We start from the raw sequence: 20,111 nt of genomic DNA on the forward strand, positions 1-20,111 counted from the left end.
TTCTTTCTCTCTTTCTCTCTTTCTTTCTTCTTTTTCTTTCTTTCTTTCCTCTCTCTGTCGTTCTTTCGTTCTTTTCTTTTTTTTGAGATGGAGTTTCATTCTTGCTGCCCAGGCTGGAGTGCAGTGGTGATCTCAGCTCACTGCAACCTCTGCCACCCAGATTCAAGCGATTCTCCTGCCTCAGCCTCCTGATAGTTGGGATTACAGGCATGCCCCCACCAAGCCCAGGTAATTTTGTATTTTTAGTAGAGATGGGGTTTCACCATGTTGGTCAGGCTGGTCTCGAACTCCTGACCTCAAGTGATCCACCCACCTTGGCCTCCCAAAGTCCTGGAATTACAGGCGTGAGCCACCGTGCCCGGCCCCATGACATCTCATTTTCTATTATTATTGTTCACTGCATGCTCTGTTTGGAAGCTCAACACTTCCTTATTTCTTGGGGGTATTTGAATTTAGGGTGCAGATAGAACTTCCAGAGTAGATAACAAACCTCAACTCCTTCGTTTGGCTTGAGCTGTTCCCCACCCCTGGCTAGAAGACTCCAGGAGCAGACAAAGGTTGTGCCCACAGGCACAACTGGTTTGGCAATTCAGTAAAAATGCTCAAACCGGCTGTGCCTGTGGATGCAGCCCAGAGTGAACTCAACCGTTTGGAAAACAGAGACGCTTACTCCGCAGGGAGAGCTCCACGACCAGGACTCCCCCGGTCTGGTCTTGCAGGAGGCGCTTCCTTTTATCGCAGGTCTGAAGACCCAGAGAGGCAGAGGGGAGAGAAGCGGGGAAGGTGGGATGACGAGTGAGCAAAGGGGAGAAAAGAGAAAGAAAAGACATTTTAAAAAGGTCACAAATGGGATGGAGCCACAATTCCCCAGTCAACAGATATGAGTTACTTTTTTCAAAAAGAGAGACACTGTTCATCCCTTCTCCAACTTGAATTCAAAAAGAAAGCTTTACTTTGTTAACTCTTCAAGCCAGAGGGAATCCTGCTGGAAGAGGTCATTGAGTGTGGAAGGGATTGATACCGTTTCCTTTGATAAGGCTTTTACTTACTATCACTCTCGCCACTATAATTAGAGAAGCGGACACTTGCAAATGTATTCTGGTTCATTTTCGTTTCTTTCTTTTTAAAAATATGGCACCGATACTTATCCTTTGATCAACTGTATAGTGTCTCTCCCGTCCTCTCCCTGGCTCTGCACTCTCTGGTTTCTTTCCCTTTTGCTATTTGTGCTCATAAAGAACCATTTTCCGGCCAAATGAATCAATAGCAATAGAGATTATGACCTTATTTTTGTTGGTTACTATAGGCTATGTGGGTAGCAGCCTCTTTGGAAACACCGAGGTCTCCAGTTGAAAGAGACCAGAAAGGAGAACAGTTTGAGATTTGGCATGTCTGTGTCTAAGTGGTGGTTCTCAGGTTTGAGTGAGCACCAGGATGACTGCTGGCTTGTTAAAGCACAGCCTGTCAGGTCACAAGGGTCAAATCAGCCATGACCCAGTGTCGGAATTTTCTACAGCATCTCTCTGAAGTCACAGAGGTGAACCCTCGGGCTGTGCAGTCAAGACTAAAAGCACTCACCCTTTGAGTTATGCCCACAGCCTGTCCCTGCCACCTAGACCTTGAATTTCCCTTGCCCTTTTCACTTCTTCAAAGTATTTCCATGTCTGTTATCACTTTCATTTACCGACACTGCTCTCTGATGAGGGAAGGGCCATCATTACTGATCACACTCTACTTAAGGATGAGAAAGCAGGTCCCGGCAGGTTAGGTGATACATGCTAGACCATGTGGGTTGTTGGAGGCAGGGCAGATAGGGTCCAGAGCATCTGCCCCCACGAGCATCTGCCCTTACACTCAGTGCCATTTCCTCCAGATGCCCTTGGCACACAGCTGCCCTGGCCTGGTTATGATTTCCCCACTTAAACTCCAGCTCCTCCAATTCTGGTGCCCTTTGGGTAACATTTTCCTCCTGGAGAGAGCTCACCACTGGGCAGGAGAGTTTCTCACTGTCGCAGATGAACGTCTCACAGTGTAACCACACCTTGGAGAGTTTGGGGATGTTCTGGAACCGGAAAGCATTGAATTGGAAGGTTGCCCTGTGATCTTTCCCATTCTCATGCACGAGGACGGTTTCATCCGTGGGGCAGCTGAGGCAGATGGGGGAAGAAGAGTGAACTGTCACCTCCTGGAACTCCAGCAAGAGCTGCTGAGCAATTTACACACAAGGCTCCCGAGGTGGTTATATGGCCTTTAACCTTCCCAGGCATTTTGATTAGCAGCACCTCACTTGATCCTCACAACTGTGAGGTCAAGTTGATGAGCTAGGAGGTGGGTATGACTGTCCGCATTCTACAGACAAGGTACAATGGGAGGAGAGTGACTTATAAGAGCCACACTTTTAGTAAGTTGCACCTGTGTCCCAAAGAAAGCAAATCCCTAGGAGATAAATATGTCCAGCCTTGAGGGATATACAAAGTATATGTCCAGCCCTTGAGGGATATACAGCCCTGAAATATGTCCAGCCCTTGAGGGATATATAAAGTAAGGACAATGGCACCAGGAGCAGCATTGCCCCTGTTGCCACAGCTGCCTAAGCTCAAGTCACACCCAACACATTTCTGCGTGTGAACTGTGAGGTTTTGCATTGAAAATTTGTATTTATGGTATATTATTTAAATTATATATATCTCTACATAGTTACCTTTGTAAAAATGTGGTCACGTTTTTAATATAAGTACAGAAATAATGACTGAAGGATACCATCTAAAGGTTAACACAGGCTGATACAAAGTGATAAAATTACAGACATTTTTGGTTTTCTTCTTTGTATTTTCATGTGTTTTTCCAAATTCTCTATAATGAGAATATGATATTTGCATAATATTCCAAAGTCTCAAAGGTAATAATTCAGTTAAAAAAATGACACAGATGGACATTTGTTTAAGCTGGTGGTTCTCACTTGGGGGTCCACTTTGTGCCCCAGGGGACATTGGCACTGTGATTATCCAGACTGGGGGAAGTGCTGCTGGCATCTAGTGAGTGGGCAGAGACCAGGGCTGCTGCTGAACATCCTACAGTGCACAGCGCAGCCCCCACAATAGAGAATGGTCCCACCCCAAATGTCAAGGTGCCAACATTAAGAAATCTTGGTTTCAGCAAACATACTTTTTCATTTAACAAAGACTGATTACCTAAGTGCCATTCCTTTAACTAGGTATTGGAAACAGACACAATCATTCTTGGGACTGTACAGAGAAGCCCACACCATTGTGGGGGTTTGTTATCTGCAGTTAACAAGGGGTACCAGTGTCTGTCCCTCTGCAGAAAAAGGTCTATGTATCGAAAGCGTCAGACCACTGAACAGCACCACAGCAAGCCCCAGATTAATGTGACGCGGAAGCATCTTTCTTCCTGTATTGTAAACTCGGCACACATGCCAGAGAGTGGTCCAGTTACCCCAGGGACCCTTCACGATGTTTTCTACCCCACCCCCATTCCCTCAGAAACAGGCAACAGGGGGCCAAGCTAAAGCCAGGAGCTAAGGAAGTCAAGTGTGAGAGTGAGGGAGTAAAGTGAGGGAATGCCGTACGTTTTTATCTGGACCAGGGGTCAGAGCTGGGTCTGTGTGTGGTGGGCTCTGAACAGTGATGAAACTGTGGCATTTTCCAAGTTGTGAAACAATACTTCTGTAGGATCATTTTGTCAATAAACCCGAGATCCTCATATGAACTCAAGATAGGAGTTCTTAAAATAGCTCTTTGCAGCCAGAGTGCCCCAGGCATGGTGTCAGCCAGTGGAAAATAATGTAAGCAGAGCTTTGTCAGGGGGTGGGGAGGAGGCAAAAAATAGGCAGGTCTAGATGCCTTGGCACTGCTGCTTCTTGGCACCAGCTGCAGTACCCACATTTCAGTGGCAGCTGCCTCTAGATGGTGGAAGCCCATAGGAGGCTTTTATGCCCTCTCTGCACGAGCCTCCTTTCCCATGTCGGATTGCTCTTTGAGATAAGTACGCTGCTTTCAGGGCATCCATGTGTACAGGGAAATTCCTGATGATATATCTCCTACCATCTCTCCAGGAACTTTTGTAAACTGGGTTTTTTCCCAAAGGGGCCCAGTGTGAGCAAAAATCATCTGGAGATTGTGGGAGTGGACTTTTCCATTCTCCCCTTTGACACTGAACTTTGTGCATGTATCTCCAACTTTGAGGTGCCATGTCAATTAGGGAGAATGGAGAAATGGATCGGGATGTCTTACATCTGGCTGTGCTGAAATGCAGATTCCCTGGGTTTCCCCAGAGTCCTGATCCGGTAGGTTTACAGTGCACCTGCATATGTAATAGCACCCTAGGCAGTTTGTGTGTGCACTAGAGCTCGAGGACAATTGTGCCGACCACCCAAAGCCACAGGCATCCCTTTTTCAGCCATGTTGGACATCTGCCAGATGGGAACAACAGCACTAGAACTCCCTTCAGAGAGATGATTCCAGGGGTGGCGGAAGCCTTTGCCTAGTGTGACCACTGCCTGAGAGAGGTTCCCAGTGCCTGATAGCAATTTCAGGTCCCTGCAGGTCAATAAGTTATTTCAGAATTCCTGAAGTCATTTAATTGCACCATTGCTAACAGAGGCTAAATGAATTGAATCACTCAATGGCAGATGTGAGGTAAACACCCAAATTAAGCTGCCATCTCTACAGGAGGCATTGCTGGGCTGCGTAGACGTGCCTCGGCCAGCCTGTCCTGTCCAGGCCACTCGGGAGGTAACACTGACTGAGTATGAATCCCAGGCCTTCTCCTTACTAGCTCCATATCTCGGGCACGTTTCTGGACCTGTGCCTCAGTTTTCTCCTCTATAAAATGATGATGATTATACTATCTACTTTATAGAGGATTTAATTAATGACATTTAGATAAATTAATATTTGTAATACACCTACCTAGAACAATATCTGGTATACTGTAAGAGCTGTATAAGTGTTTGCTAAATAAAAATACAGGTTCAAAATAGCTCCACTTTAGTTATCTAATTATCTTCATCCTTGACATTAATTTGTCCTTGGCCTGATGGGTTCTGAGAATAACACAGGCACATTGGTCTGTTATGGGCTGTGTTTAGAGAATGTTCTCTTCTTTGTTTACTGCTAATTATGTGCATGGTGTCCACATCTCTTGTCTGGCTCTGTCTCTCCTCTGACTTCCAACGGTACAATTCTAAGTACTTCCGGGCAATCATCATTTGAAGCTTAACATGTCTGTTGGCGAATTCAGCGAGAATCATATTTCCTTATCCAAACACCTCCTTCTCCAACAGCCAAATCCAAACACTCTTCCTCAGCTTCGTAGTCCAGAGATTTAAGAACACAAAGCCATTTTTTTCCATTACTCCCCATGTTTCTCACACTGTCCTTTCCTCCACCTCCTATCTGATTTGTTCCTACATTTTCTCATTCCTGTAGAAGCGTCTCCCTACTTTTTATTACCTTGTTTCATTCACTTGGCTACAATAGCAGTTCATGTCTTATCGCTCTTGCACAATAGCTGCCAGGGCCTGTAATCTGGTCTTTCTCCCTTCCATGCATGTTTCTAAACCATCCCGTGTGTGACTTCCGGCATTGCTTTTCTAGGGCGCACTTCTAGTACTACTTTAGTGCTTTACTCCAGATTGTAAGAGCTCCTGGTTATCTACCTAATTAGTAATAAAAACAATGATCTTATTTAAAATGGTTGGACTCTCTAGCAGGTACCATCGGCTAAGCTTTCGATATGGATTACTTAATTTAGTCATCATCACTGTGGTTCTGTTGTCAGAATAATTGGATTTGAATTCAGCCTGCTCACTTCCTCTTGCACACATACACACATGCACACATACACGCACACACACACATTTACTATGAGACCTTACCCTCTCTTGTGCCTCAGTATCCTCATCTGTAAAATGAGGATGATAGGAAAACTACCTTCCTTGTCGTAAGGCTTAAAGAAGTTGATACAAGATAAAGCTCTCAGAACAGTATCTAGTCCCTAGAATGCACTATGTCCTGTTTCTTAGTATTTGTCCTTTGCCTGGAACCACAGAGGATGTCACTGATGTAACTCCAGCAGGCTTCACCTCTTCCTCCCAAGCTTTGCCACGCCAGAACAAAGTAGCCCGATAAATGCCCGGTTCCACTGCTCAGCCCTGTCTCTAGACAGTGTACCTACCCCTTGTTGATCAGCTGCCACTGCAAGGGATACATGAAGTCAGCCGAGGGGGTGGCCCAGCAGCTGTTCAAGACCACTTTAAACCTGGAAATAAAACAAAATGGCATCACTTTGAAACAGAGAATCTTATGCCTGCAAATATCTGATGATTAAAAAGTATGTCAGCTAGTCTTTTTTTTATTTCTTTGCATTTAAACATATAAACTTGGAGGAAATGTACTTACCTAATGCTTAACCCTTTGGCTTCTACTCCTGCAAAGAGGTCTGAACCGATTTCGGATGTCTCCAGGACAAAGGGAGCTTCTTTCTTGATGGAGAACTTGGCATTCTTTGGAAGGAAATTGACACTGGGCATTATGACCATTCAGATTGAGCAGCTGGGTCTGCCAGGAGCAGATGAATTGGGATGGGGTGGGGATGAGAATCAACCCAAAGACAGAAGCACGTGAGACCACAGAGCGATCCTCCAGGAGCAGAGAAACTCTGTCTTTTAGGATGCTCTGCCGTCTTAGAAGGGATGAGGACGTCATATAATCATGTATTCTAGATTTTCTCATTATGGTGAGGCACACACCGTATGTCTCATTTACGCCAATGAAATTTGACTAATGGGAAACAAGTGAAATTCAGGGATATTAAGGCACTGTGTTATACTGAATCGCCCAAGGACACAGGGACCGAGCACATACAACACCCCGCTCTGCCCTCACTTGTTTCTACTTTTTGCCTGAGCAGATTTCAGCGTGGGTTGGGAAGTGTAGGATCTGATTCCCAGTACAATCATCAACAATAACAATCACAGCCACAATGGATTGATCAACTACTACATATTGGGCACTGTTCTGTATATTGGGATGGACTCTATGTCAGGATTTTGTTAGCGAACAAAGCAAAGGTATCTGCCTCCAATGATCTGGCATATTCTAGCAGGGGAGACAAACAATAAGTAAGTAAATGATATAATATGCAACTCTAGACCGTAGGACATTATCTAGAAAAGCTGCAAAATATGCAGAAAAGGATAAGGAAGATCAGGAGTATGAGGAAGGGCAGGTTGCAGTTTTAAATACAGTGGTTGGGGAGGCCTCACTGAAGATGTGACATTTGAGCAAGATTTGGAGGAAGTGAAGATTGGGGCCATGTGACCATCCATGGAAGAATGCTTGAGTCAGGACAAAGGCCCTGGGGCAGGAGTGTGGCTGGCAGCACAGTAAGGAGGCCAGTGTGGCTGGAGTAAGTAAGTGAGTCAGGAGGGTGGAGAGTGGGGAGCGGGGCTTGGGTGAGGTTAGAGAAGTTATGGGGACTGATCAAGAAGACTGAGGCTGGCTGGGCACTGTGGCTCACACTTGTAATCCCAGCACTTTGGAAGGCCGAGGCAAGCAGATCACTTGAGGCCACAAGTTCGAGACTAGCCTGGCCAACATGACAAAACCCCGTCCCTATTAAAAATACAAAAATTAACTGGGTGTGGTGGCAGGCATCTGTAATCCCTGTAGTCCCAGCTACTCTGGAGGTTGACGCAGGAAGAGCTCCTGAACCTGGGAGGTGGAGGTTGCCATGAGCCAAGATTGCACCATTGCACTCCAGCCTGGGTGACAGAGTGAGACTCTAAAAAAAACACCTCAAAAAACTAAACACTGGATCTTACACTCTGAGTGCAGTGGGGCAATAAGGAGTCAACACCATGATTTGAGCACAGGAACAGCAGGTGCTGATCACTGGCCTGGCATATGTGATATTTGCCTACCATTCTCATCAAGACATGCTGGGTGAGCTGTTAGGAGTAACAGCAGTGTTTCTGTTTGACTTACTCAAAGGAGGCTGATTTCTCCATTCTCTTAGTCTTGAATTCATTCAATTCTAGTAACAATCTTGAACTGCTCTGTGGATTAGCTTTCAGAGACAAAAGCATTACCATGGAAGGGCAGGGATGCTGGGCTAATCCGAGCTCCCACTGCTAACTTGGGACACACTATAGGCAAGTCAGCCTTTCAGGCCTCAGTTTCTTCCTATGCAAAATGGGCATAACCTTTGTGACTTTATGTAATAGAGGAATAAAGCTTAGACCAGGTTACTGTTTGAAAGATTGAGTTTCATAGACCTGGAGATTTGCAGAACTGCAATAGGTAGACAGTGGCAGGAGGAACGGATTTCAGCAAGGATGTTTAGTTTAAATGGACTTTATAGTATTCCATGGTGTATACATACCATATTTTCTTTATCTAGTCTATCATTGATGGGCATTTGGGTTGATTCCATGGCTTTGCTATTGTGAATAGTGTTGCAATGAACATATGCAGGCATGTATCTTTGTAATAGAATGATTAATATTCCTTTGGGTTGCATGTATCTTTGTAATAGAATGATTTATATTCCTTTGGGTATATGCCCAGTAAAGGGATTGCTGGGTCAAATGGTCTTTCTTGTCCTTTGCAAAGACATGGATGGAGTTAGAAGCCATTATCCTCAGCAAACTAACACAGGAACAGTGCATGTTCTCACTTATAAGTGGGAGCTGAACAATGAGAACACATGGACGCAGGCAGGGGAACATCACACACTGGGGCCTGTTGGCAGGTGGGGTTGGGGGAGGGAGAGCATTTGGAAAAATAGCTAATGCATGCTGGGCTCAATACCTCAGTGATGGGTTGATAGGTGCAGCAAATCACCATGACACACGTTTACCGATGTAACAAACCTGCACATGTACCCCTTAACTTAAAATAAAAATAACAAATAAAGATTAAAAAAACAAAAACAAAATAAAATGGACTTCACCCCTCACATGTCAAACGCACAGAGACTTTGCTGAGAGGACTGAGAATCTCTTTAGTTTCCTAGTGCCTCTGACAGTATTTTACTGATGGCAAGTCCAGTAAGGGCTCCCTGACTCAGTCACCTAGAAGTCAGTTGCTTCCTCCCATTTGTCAGCCCCTGCACCATTGAAATGGCTGCAATAATCGGATAATAATGTTTTTAATCATAAGGGATCTACTGGCTTAATATGCAGGTTGAAGTGGCAGATTTACAGTGGTTTTTAATGTTCCTTGTTATGTTCTGAGATTTGTCATATTTTGAGAGGCCATTTTCAAATATGGGAACTTACCTGGGGACCCTGATGTAGTCCCCAAGCCTGTCAGAGGTATTACTCCCAACTCTTTCTGCCAGGGACCAGCCAGCAGAATGTCAGAATATTGGAATAATACCTCTCCTCATGGAAGAACCTGCCTGATTCTGTTACAAAGTGAAGAACAGAGCTGGCACCATTAATGCAATTTCTGAAATAGAACACTAATGATTGAGTTCTTTATATTCTCATCCAGCAGCTCAGGCAATGCTTGGAATAATTTTTCCCCTACCTTCTCTATAATGTGAAAATTAGAAACCTATTCCAGATCCAGTAACCTCCCTTTATCCACAGGAGATATGTTTCAAGATCCCCAGTGGATGCCTGAAACTTCAGAGAGTACCAAACCGTATATATATTACTTTTTTTTTGATCTGATAACATAGATGGCTACTGAGTGACTGACAGATAGGTAGTGTCTACAGTGTAGATATTCTAGACAAAGGGATGATTTACATCCCAGGAAATACAGAGCGAGTGGTGCAAGATTTCATCATGCTACTCAGAACAGGTGTGCAATTTAAAACTTAAGAATTGTTTATTTCTAGAATTTTCCATTTAATATTTTTGGACCACAGTTGACCAGTAAGTGAAACCATGAAAAGCAAAACTGTGGGTAAGAGGGGACTACTTTACCGAACAGTTGAGTCACAACTAGCCGGTGTCACAAGTTAAGGATGAGTACACCTGGCTTAACAATAGTTCATGTGGAAAAATCTCCGAGTTGCTTTTGCTTATAAGCTCCATGTGAAATAGTGGTGAAAAAAAAACTGCCCTAAAGTTATTTTCCTAGGACACATTCCTGGAATCTTCCAAAACCTAGAAGGTCACCTCTGACCCTTGATGGCCTGCACAGGTCTGATAAAGTCTAGAATATAACACTTCAACTCTGGGCTTCATTTTTTAATAGAGGTACCGAGCAACTGGATCATATTCAGAGAAGAGTGACTAGGATGGTGAATGAACCAGAGACAAGAGGTTTAGCTTGGAGAAGGTGGAGATATTTGGAGGACTGTCAGCCACATAATTATATGATATTATTTCAGAAGACAGAACCGGGACACATGCGCGAGAGTTCAGGGTGTCAGATATCAGAGCTGATCTAAAATGGGAAGGCCCAAATATCATTGTCTTTGGAAGAGGCGGGGAGGCCACCCCACAGCAATCTTGCAGAAGGGTTTTGGGCTTTGGGTGGAAAGCTGAGGTTCACCACCTCGGAGGTTTGTTTTGACTCTTGGAGTCTATGATTTTGGCCTCTTTTGCTTGCATTTTTTCCATCTTAAGCTTTTTCATTTCTCTGTCTCTAAGAGGAATGATCAGTACTGTTTTGACTGAATAAAAGTCAACATAATCCCACACTGACATCAATGTTCAGCCTTATAAAGGTAACAATGCTAGAAGCCCTCAGAGTTTCCACTTTAAATAGAGTCAAAGTCTACAATGATGAGAAGGGCTACTTTCTTGGGCACTTAACGTGTGCCAGGCACTGTGCTAAGTGCTTCCGAAAGATTATTTCATTTAATCCTATAACAAACCAGTGGGTTAAGTGCTATTATTATCCCTGTTTAACAAATGCAGAGATAGAAACCCAGAAAGGTTAACTCACTTGCCCAAAGTCACACAACTAGTAAATGATGGAACAAGGCTTCAAACTAGTGGTCTGTTGAGAAGGCCCATTTTCTTAACCACAGCACTAGGGTGTTTCCGCAAGCCAACTACCTTCCTTCATTTTGTATTGAGGGTCAAAATAACTTTTCACTAGGGATACCAACCATGGGATATCGTCAAGAGTGAGCGGGAGGGGGATGGAGAGAAAAGAAGGAGGAAGCCTGCTGAGTAGAACTGGTGCTTTTAGAGCCCAGCATTTGAAGCTCTCAGGATCCTAAGCAATTAGCAGTGCATTGATTCCATTGTGTTATCTAGGGCACAGCTCTCTTTCTGGTAATTTGATGGAAATATATGCAGGGAGCAGTTGTTGCTTCAGAAACACATAAGAATTCTCTGAAAGCGGAAGAAGGGAGGAGAAAAAAATACCAACCACATGGGTCAGGCATAGGGAACTGAGCCCATGGCGGGAATATTAATCAGTACGGAAGTGTCAGGACAGCACAATCCCTTCTTTGCTGAGGCCTATTTGTCCTAGAAGGGTCTTGGTGGGCCTCAGGGGAGGCTTGACCCTTAGTTTTATACTTCTTGAAGGGGGTGTCCCGTTATCTGTCTGTCCAGCCCAGAGGATGGCCTGGAGGATGCTGAGGACATGTCTCGTTATTATTATTATTATTTTTAAAAGAACATAAGCTCATTCCAGTTCTAAGACTTGATGTTTTGTGTATGCCTGAAGCTCAGCTCTACAAGGCTGATGGTGGGCGATGATTTTTGACAATCCTGGTGTCTCCGTGTTGCCTACTGCTGTAAAACCTTCATAGGATCATATCTATAATTTTGTCCGGTTAAAACAACAATTATTCACTTCCAGACAGGGACTCAGTAGCAAAGGCAGCCTGTCATCAGGGAGTCCCCTGAGACTGTTGTCAGTGCGTGGAAGCCTATTTTCCTCTCCGGATGGCTTTCATCAGTGACTGTAGCGGTTTCACCACCTTATCATCACCCTGGTGGCCCATGCTGTATTTAGCCTCCGATTATAGGTCAAGGGTTGTATGGATTCCTTTTCTCAGTACTTAACCACTAGTGGTATGTGGCTAGGGGCAGATCTAGATTTTGTGGGATCTTGAAACTTTTACAATGTGGAGAGCCCTCTTTAATGAAAAGAATCACATTTTTGAATACAGAATTAGACACAAGGTCTTCAAAGGGCCTTGAAATGAGTTTCATTCCCTTTGCAGTAAGCAAAGTGACCATATCTAGGAGATCTGTGTTCAAGACTGGCCACTGCTCTGAACTACCTGTGGGCTCTCAGGCTAATCCTTCCTCTCTCTGGGCTTCTGGTCCTCATCTCTGAATAACCTAGACTAGGTTATTCTAGGATCCCTTACAGCTCTCACCTTCTGAGCTCAGCAGGGCTAATAGCTTCCAGGCAGCAGGTTAAGCAAGTTTAAAGAGTTGAAAGTTAATGGAGTTACAGGTAGTATGATATTTCTCCTTTGAGAAGTGAATGGGTTGGACATGAAGCCCTTCCAAGGAGGTCCTCTGGCTCTGATGTTCTATGCAAAGGTTTGTATTTCTGCCCACATCTTCCTTTAGTCTGCTGGGACAGTGTCTCTGTGTGCATGTGTCCTCAATGCAAGCTGCAGGTTTGAAGAAACAAAGCACCCCTTCTAAAGAGGAGGGCAGCTGGGCAAGTGGCCACTGCATATTTAGTTCCTCTGGAGCACTCTATTTTGAGAGAGACCAAAGTGTGCCTTTAACTTCTATGTCAACATAGGCAGCCTGCCTAAATTAAGCAAGTAGGAAACGCTACTTGAAAGGCTTCAGAGACAAAAGAATTAGGCAGCAGAGGCCGACCCCAATCCTTCTCTTTAGCCCTGTCCCAGTCAGGAACCTCAATACCTTGTGCCAAAAATTTTAAGAGCTAGATCTGAAATATAAATCTCTGGAGTGGGTTGTAGTGAAAACTAATCTTGACCAAGAATCAGACATTAGCTGTCTTATTGTCTATTGACCTTGCCTCAGTTTTCTCATCTGTAAAATGGAAAAGTTGGTCTTATATCTTTGCGGAAGGTTGGTGTTTTTATTTTATTTTATTTTATTTTTTGAGGCAGAGTTTCACTCTTGTTTCTCAGGCTGGAGTGCTGTGGTGCCATCTTGGCTCACTGCAACCTCCACCTCCCGGATTCAAGTAATTCTCCTGCCCCAGGCTCCCGAGTAGCTGGGACTACAAGCGCGTGCCACCACACCTGGCTAATTTTTGAATTTTTTTTAGTAGAGATGAGATTTCACCATGTTAGACAGGCTGGTCTTGATCTCCTGACCTCGAATGATCCGCCTGCCTCAGCCTCCTAAAGTGCTGGGATTACAGGCATTAGCTACTGTGCCTGGCCGGAAGGTTGGTCTTATAGCTTATATCTTATACCTTTCAGCTCTTCTATCCAGTCTATGAATCTGACTTTCTGTGACACTTAGTTTTTAAAGAAGTTTAAAGCTAAACCAAAGCTTATGTTTCAACTTGAATTTAAGAATGGGGCTCTGCACAGAGCTTGAGGAAGACTGAATACCAAGGAAGCATCCCACCGTCTCCTAGAAAGGCCACAGGGAAGTAATGGAAACCTGGAGGCTACTTACAGTGTAGAAGTTGAGAGACAATTGGCTTTCAAATGTGCCCATGCTCCCGTTCTTCACATGAACAGTGGCTACTCTGAAAAGGGGAGAGAATTTTGCATAAGGACTGAAACACACTGATTGATAGGACCTGCAGCACACACATGAGGCAGCCAGCCCTTCATGCCGCACAGCAACTTACCTCTGGTCAAAGGCAGCCTGGTTCACCAAGTAGGTGGAATGGTAGGTGCAGGAGAAGGAGTAGTTGACAGGCTGGTTTTTTACAATCACTGTGCTGTCATTGGAAACGATGTGATTGTAGAAGTGATAGATAGGTGGCTTGTACTGGACAAAGAAAGGAGACAGTCAGGATAAATCTGTGTCCCTGCTATGGGAATGAGGGTTCTGGGAAAAGTGCGGGAAGATGGCTCAGAAACAAGTCCAGTGGGGAGACAGGAATGTCTGCCACTGACAGTGGCATCAACTCTTCTTGTCTGTGGGTAAACTGATAATTTTGTAAAGGGTTCCTTAGTTTATTCAACTAAGAGTGTTTAAAAACAATCTAGGTTGATGTTGTATGCTTTAACATCTCCATGTACCCATTGGGCTTCTGACCAAAAAGAACTGGCTCAAGAATCTCTATTTCCCAAGGTCAACTCTTCATCCATTTCTCCTGTCCAAGTATCCTAAATGAATGCTTCACCCATCTCCAGTTTCTAGAATGTTCCCTTCTGGTTCTTTGCTCTTTCCTTCTTCTGACTATAAGCACGATTTCTGAGACTCTTTCCTCTGACTTGTTGGGCTCTAAAATCACAGAATATTAGAGCTAGAGGGGATCTTGAACATCCACTTGAAAAGTGACCGACCTGAGACCATACAGATGATTTCTAGTTCACCAGGATATACTCAAAGACATGGCGTCTTGTTAATCATGCTCATGACTCTTCCCATTAAATCACTGAATCCTTGTGAAGCCTTCAGAAAGAGGAGCTGGCCCTGGACGCTCTTTGCTCTCATGCTCTGAGATGGACCGATACACAGCCTTCTGGCAGGTAGGGCAGTAGGAATGCTAGACCTTGGTGGGGAGGTTGGGAGACCTAGCCTCCTTTCCTGATTCCACCCCTACAGGCTCTGTGGCCCTGAACGAGTGACTTTATTGGGGAGTCTCAGATTTCTCATCTGTCATATGATACTTGTTAAGAGGGCATCTGTTTCCTAATAATTATCTTATGATACCCCATCCTGGGCACTTCACAAGACCGAGTTAGAAGTTGTCTTATACATTGGTCACTCCCTAAACTGCCCCATTGGTCACTCCCTAAACTGCCCTTCCAAAGGCTCTTTATCACCACTTTAAAGTCTCAGGCAGAGACTGGATCATCCATTCACCCATCCGATCCAGGAAGGATGGCAGCTTGTAAGCACAGGCTCAGAACTTGAAAGTGGGAAATGTACTTTGCTCTACTAGAAGATAGCTTCACTGGCTTTGGCAACAAATTAGGAGGATAAGGGTCAAGCCAAAAGAGTTATCTAAACTAGGCAGAAGATAAGATGTTAAATAACACTCACATTTAGGATATTTGGGAATCAGGATTGACCTTTAAAAGGAAGTGGGTACATTGTGAATCCTTTCAAGGACGGATGGTGGACATCTCATTCTTGGGTCCAGTTGCCTTACCTTAAACAACTCTGCACTGTGTGGCCTGGTCTTACCTCAGACTGGGTTCCACAATAGGACTTGTTTTTAGGTGATAAATCTGGGATCACAAATTGGTAGTAGCCTCCTTCATGGACCCCGTTGTAACACAGCCCTCCGAGGGCCAGCTGATGAACTTCCCATCCATAGGGACACTCGGGGATTTTGGTGATGATGGTTTTGGGATAACAAAACACAAGAATGACATCTGGAAAGAGCACACGTATAGTTTAAAATCAGTTATGGTAATCATGCTAACCTACATAAAGAACAGTGGGTTCCAGCTACACCTGAGCATGCAAAAGCAGTGGGTTAAAAACACCTTCCCTGCTATTCACCAGCTGTGACGAACGTTTTCCCCGAACTTCAGTCATTGGAGAGTCACTCCTACAGTTTTTGCTGCATTTATTTAATGACCGCACCTCATTTAACGTGGAATTAAAATTAGTCCATTTGGAACTTTAAAGAATATATCTGTGAAACCACAGATAGGATGTAATAGACATATACAAATATATATTAAAATCTCCATCACAATGAGCACATAACTTAAACATTTTAAATGTCAATTTCATGCATAATATTGTGAAATACTGATTTAGGGCACAGGATAGAAATTCTGTAGTTGAATGGAAAAACAAGTGGAGATGTTTTATATACATATAATGGGATGTGGGGAGAGAGCGTGTAAGCAAGAGCGTGAAATACAGCAAGCATTCTCTAATTTAAAAAATATCTGAGTTTATCCAATACATTTTTGCTCCATCTGGGAAAAGTCTGATTGATAATGGTGGTAGGGGGACTTAAGTACTTTTCTACTTGGCTCCATCATTGCATTTTTATAACAAGTTAAGCACAGAAGTGCTGAGCATTGTAAAAGGAAACTTTTCTTCCCAGGAAAATGGACTGTGGCGAGGACGTACCTGCTTTATTTGGAGCGCATGATTTCGCAGAGGCTTCTGCAAAGATGGCCAACAGGACAAAGGCCTTCATCACCATTGCTTCTCAGAACCTGGTCTTTGCCAGGTGTCCAAACCAAGCTGGCCAAATTTTACGGTCCTTCCAGGGCCTGAGCCTCGATCATTCTAAGTCAGAAACATGAATGAAAAGTTAAAATCAAGGGAAGAACAAAGCCACACATATAGTCCTGGGGAAATTTTCAAGGGAGATCAACGATGTTGTGTCACTTCTAATTGTTTCTTGTTAGCACTGAGAGGCAAAAAGTGGAGCTCATACCGTTGGAAGAGTCAATGACACATGGAGTTGTTCATGTTCCCGACTGTTTCATTCTCTCCGGACTGTGGAGGCTGCCTGCTGGATGCTCCCCAAATCTGCTGCCCCAGTCCTAGTTTGACTTTATATAGCCCGAGGATGTAAAAGAAACTGGCTCCAGATAAGTCACAATGAGCACGCATTATCCACTGTGTGGGGAATAAAAGGGGGGCCTGCACAGTAATCCGATGGGAAGCTCAGTTACTTGAGTCTAATTTCTTTTGCTTTACAGAGTTGGAAAAACTTTTTTTTTTTAACTGCCGCAACCAAGATTGGGAGGAAAAGTTGATTTTTTCCCCCTTTGTACACAAAATAACTCTGAATGGAGGCAAACTACTTCTGTACCATTCCAGGTGACAATTTTAATTCTTTTGTCTTGCTTTCTTTGCTTTATTTCCTGCTTTCTTATTTTTCTATGTAGGTGAACTAAACTTTGAACTTAAGAAAATTCAGGTTTAACATTGTTGCACCTGATAACTATATATATATATATGTATGTGTGTGTGTGTGTGTGTGTGACTATAAACATTTTAAAGGATTTTTCCTTCTAATTAAAAAAAAAAAAATAAACTCTAGTGTCTTGAACTTCATCCTGAAGAACAACTTTTAATTGTACACCCTTGAGATTTCTAAAGCTTTATTAGTCTCCCAGAGCAATGACATTGGAAGAAGAAACTTAGAAAGCCTCTCTTATAATTCAATCCTTAGTCACTCGACAAGATCCCACTGAAAACAACAGGTAACATGCTGCTCCCATGAAGGTTCCAGATATATTATTGATATTGCACATCATTTAATGTTTCAAAACATTGGGAGGCATCTTATAAGCAATATGCATATGTAATACGGTACAGTTTCCTTATTTCCTCAAAATCTATTGTTAAATTGATGGGAGGTTTTATAATGACAGTGTCAAAGAATGAGGGAAAGAGCCATGTGGAAAGCCATTAAAAGTTTCTGTAACTCTGTTTCCTTCTGTGTAAAATGGTGGCTGTGGTTCTGGGCTGAACTTACAGAGTAGGAAAGCAATGATATGAAGGCTCTTGTAAACTGTAAGTAGTAGATAAATAAGTAGATTACATGAAAAGACAACTAACAGTTTCCGGTAACATGTATGTGTCCCATGAATTACTTTTCCTTTCCTTAGATGCACCACAAAGTGACTGATTGTAGATTTATGATTCATGTAACAGGAGGCATATCTGTATTGTAAAACACATATGCAAAATACTTTATGGACGATGAATAAATGAGCTGAAAGGGAGAAGAGAAAGAATGTAGTTAAAAAATTTTTAAACAGTAAGATCAAGTTTATTGTGGCCTGGAAACATTAGCATATTTCTTTTTTATTATTATTTTACTTCAAGTTGTGGGATACATGTGCAGAAGGTGCAGGTTTGTTACATAGGTATACACGTGCCATGTGGTTGCTGCACCCATCAACCGGTCATCTACATTAGATATTTCTCCTAATGCTCTCCCTCCCCTAGCCCCCCACCCGCCAACAGGCCTCGGTGTGTGATGTTCCCCTCCCTGTGTCCATGTGTTCTCATTGTTCAACTCCCACTTATGAGTGAGAACATGTGGTGTTTGGTTTTATGTTCTTGTGATAGTTTGCTGAGAATGATGGTTTCCAGCTTCATTCATGTCCCTACAAAGGACATGAACTCATCCTTTTTTACAGCTGCATAGTATTCCATGGTGTATATGTGTCACATTTTCTTTATCTAGCCTATCATTGATGGGCATTTGGGTTGGTTCCAAGTCTTTGCTATTGTGAACAGTAACATTGGCATATTTCCACTGTTCTCCATAGTTCATTCCTGAGCAGAAAAAAGACACTTGAATCTCGAAAATATGTGTGAATTCTCTGAGTTCCTCTTTCCTGAGGCTTAGCACAAATTCTCTGTGTTTCTTTCCCCCTCTTTTTTTAGTAAGCATTTATTGAGCCCCTGTGGTATACTGGACCAGGCCCTGGGAAGATGCATGCACTTGATGTGGCTTCTTTCCCTGAGGAACTAGGGGAGGAGAGTGCACAAAAATAGGACTATGGGATGGAGAGGAGGAAAAAGGGATAATCAGAATGCTTGGCAGGTAAGTCAAGCCACAGAAGAGTGTAACAGTCCAATTGCATAAGGAAGGACTTCTGATGTGACATAAATGATTATTCATTACTGGCAATTCAGTATTTTTTTGGTTCGTTTTTTGTTTTTGTTTTTAATTGAGACTGAGTCTCACTCTGTCACCCAGGCTGGAGTGCAGTGGTATGATCTCAGTTCACAGCAACATCTGCTTCTTGGGTTCAAGCAATTCTCCTGGCTCAGTCTCCCGAGTAGCTGGGATTACAGGCACACACCACCACACCTGGTTAATTTTTGTATTTTTAGTAGAGATGGGGTTTCACCATGTTGACCAGGCTGGTCTGGAACTCCTGAGCTCAAGGGATCCACCCGTCTCGGCCTCCCAAAGTCCTGGGATTATAGGCATGAGCCACCGTATCTGGCCTCAGTATTGCTATTTTACATGGGTTGGAGTACTTGTTCCCATTTCAAGAGGATTCTACAGATACATATCTCTTTTCAACCAACTTTGGCCCAGGGAAGTCAACAGTGTCATCTTACCTCTGACTTGGCAGGGCAGGGGTCACTCATGGACTGGGTTGCAGTGGATATAAACACCTTTCCTCTCTCCCAGCAGAAATGTCTGATGGGTGCTTGCAAGATGCTGTGAGATGTGATAGGAGAAGCCTGGACAGTTGGACTCTGCTGTTTGGCCTGGAATCCAAAGTCCACCTCAGTCATTACTAGTTGTGTGTTCTTGAGCGGATTACTTAGCTTCTGGGAGTTTTAATTTCCTCCTCTCCTGAAAGGATATGCTAATATCTATGACACAGTGTTACTCAGACTATTAAATGAGATATATGTCTGCTAGCATAGACATGGCTTATTTTCCCCAATCAGGGCAAGGTACCAGGAAAGTCTTTTGTTGCTATGCTCAGTTCTACTTGGGAAATCCAAAGAGGGAAGCCTAGTTGGAGTGGGTCACCCCTAGATAACACACATTATTGTCATCAGCCCTGGATTACATCATATGTAACTAAGATCACACGTTCCGAAATTAGAAGTCATGGCGCTGTCACGTTTCCAACGGTATTATCTTGGGTTCATAACTTGACCTTTCTAAGCCTACAGTTTTCAAATCTGTAAAATGGGGCTTTTCATTGCCTATGGCTTTTGCAAAGATAGAATAAAAGAAGGCATATAAATTGCTGAGCACAGTGCCTGGACACAGGAAGTGCTCTGTGAAGACTCGCCGCCCTAACGTGTGTTCATCTGAGGTTGGTATCCTCAGGCCGGAAGGACATGTCAGTGGCGTTCTCATGTGAACTCTGGGTGTTTTCTAATGGTAATATTTCTCTCTTTAGAAGCCCACCTCAAAAGAGAAGGTGCTTTTGATTTCTAGAGAAGTCTGATAGCGATAAGATCCTGGGACAGAGAAAGAGATGTCGCCTACAATTTCTTGGGGTGGGAATCCAGCTAACCATCAGGTACATGATACTCCTTTCAAGGACAAGCTGAATGAAATTGGGAAGTAGATTGAACT

The 20,111-nt window shown here is 43.6% G+C and overlaps 1 protein-coding gene across 1 annotated transcript in view; it reads right to left on the reverse strand.

Annotated features, from left to right (window-relative positions):
- The window catches only part of TECTB (tectorin beta), a 21,259-nt gene extending 4,946 nt beyond the window's left edge, over nt 1–16,313 (reverse strand). Inside the window, exons 1-8 of the mRNA XM_011967530.1 lie at nt 16,160–16,313; nt 15,254–15,444; nt 13,743–13,885; nt 13,565–13,637; nt 6,423–6,526; nt 6,199–6,282; nt 1,985–2,147; nt 671–743 (exon numbers count right to left, since the gene is read on the reverse strand). Coding sequence (XP_011822920.1) covers nt 671–743; nt 1,985–2,147; nt 6,199–6,282; nt 6,423–6,526; nt 13,565–13,637; nt 13,743–13,885; nt 15,254–15,444; nt 16,160–16,235 — 907 coding nt within the window. The 5' untranslated portion in view covers nt 16,236–16,313. The remainder of the gene's footprint in view (nt 1–670; nt 744–1,984; nt 2,148–6,198; nt 6,283–6,422; nt 6,527–13,564; nt 13,638–13,742; nt 13,886–15,253; nt 15,445–16,159) is intronic.
- Between the last annotated feature and the right edge of the window lie 3,798 nt (nt 16,314–20,111).

This window comes from Mandrillus leucophaeus, unplaced genomic scaffold (assembly GCF_000951045.1).
Source record: "Mandrillus leucophaeus isolate KB7577 unplaced genomic scaffold, Mleu.le_1.0 Scaffold80, whole genome shotgun sequence".
NCBI classification, from domain to species: domain Eukaryota; kingdom Metazoa; phylum Chordata; class Mammalia; order Primates; family Cercopithecidae; genus Mandrillus; species Mandrillus leucophaeus.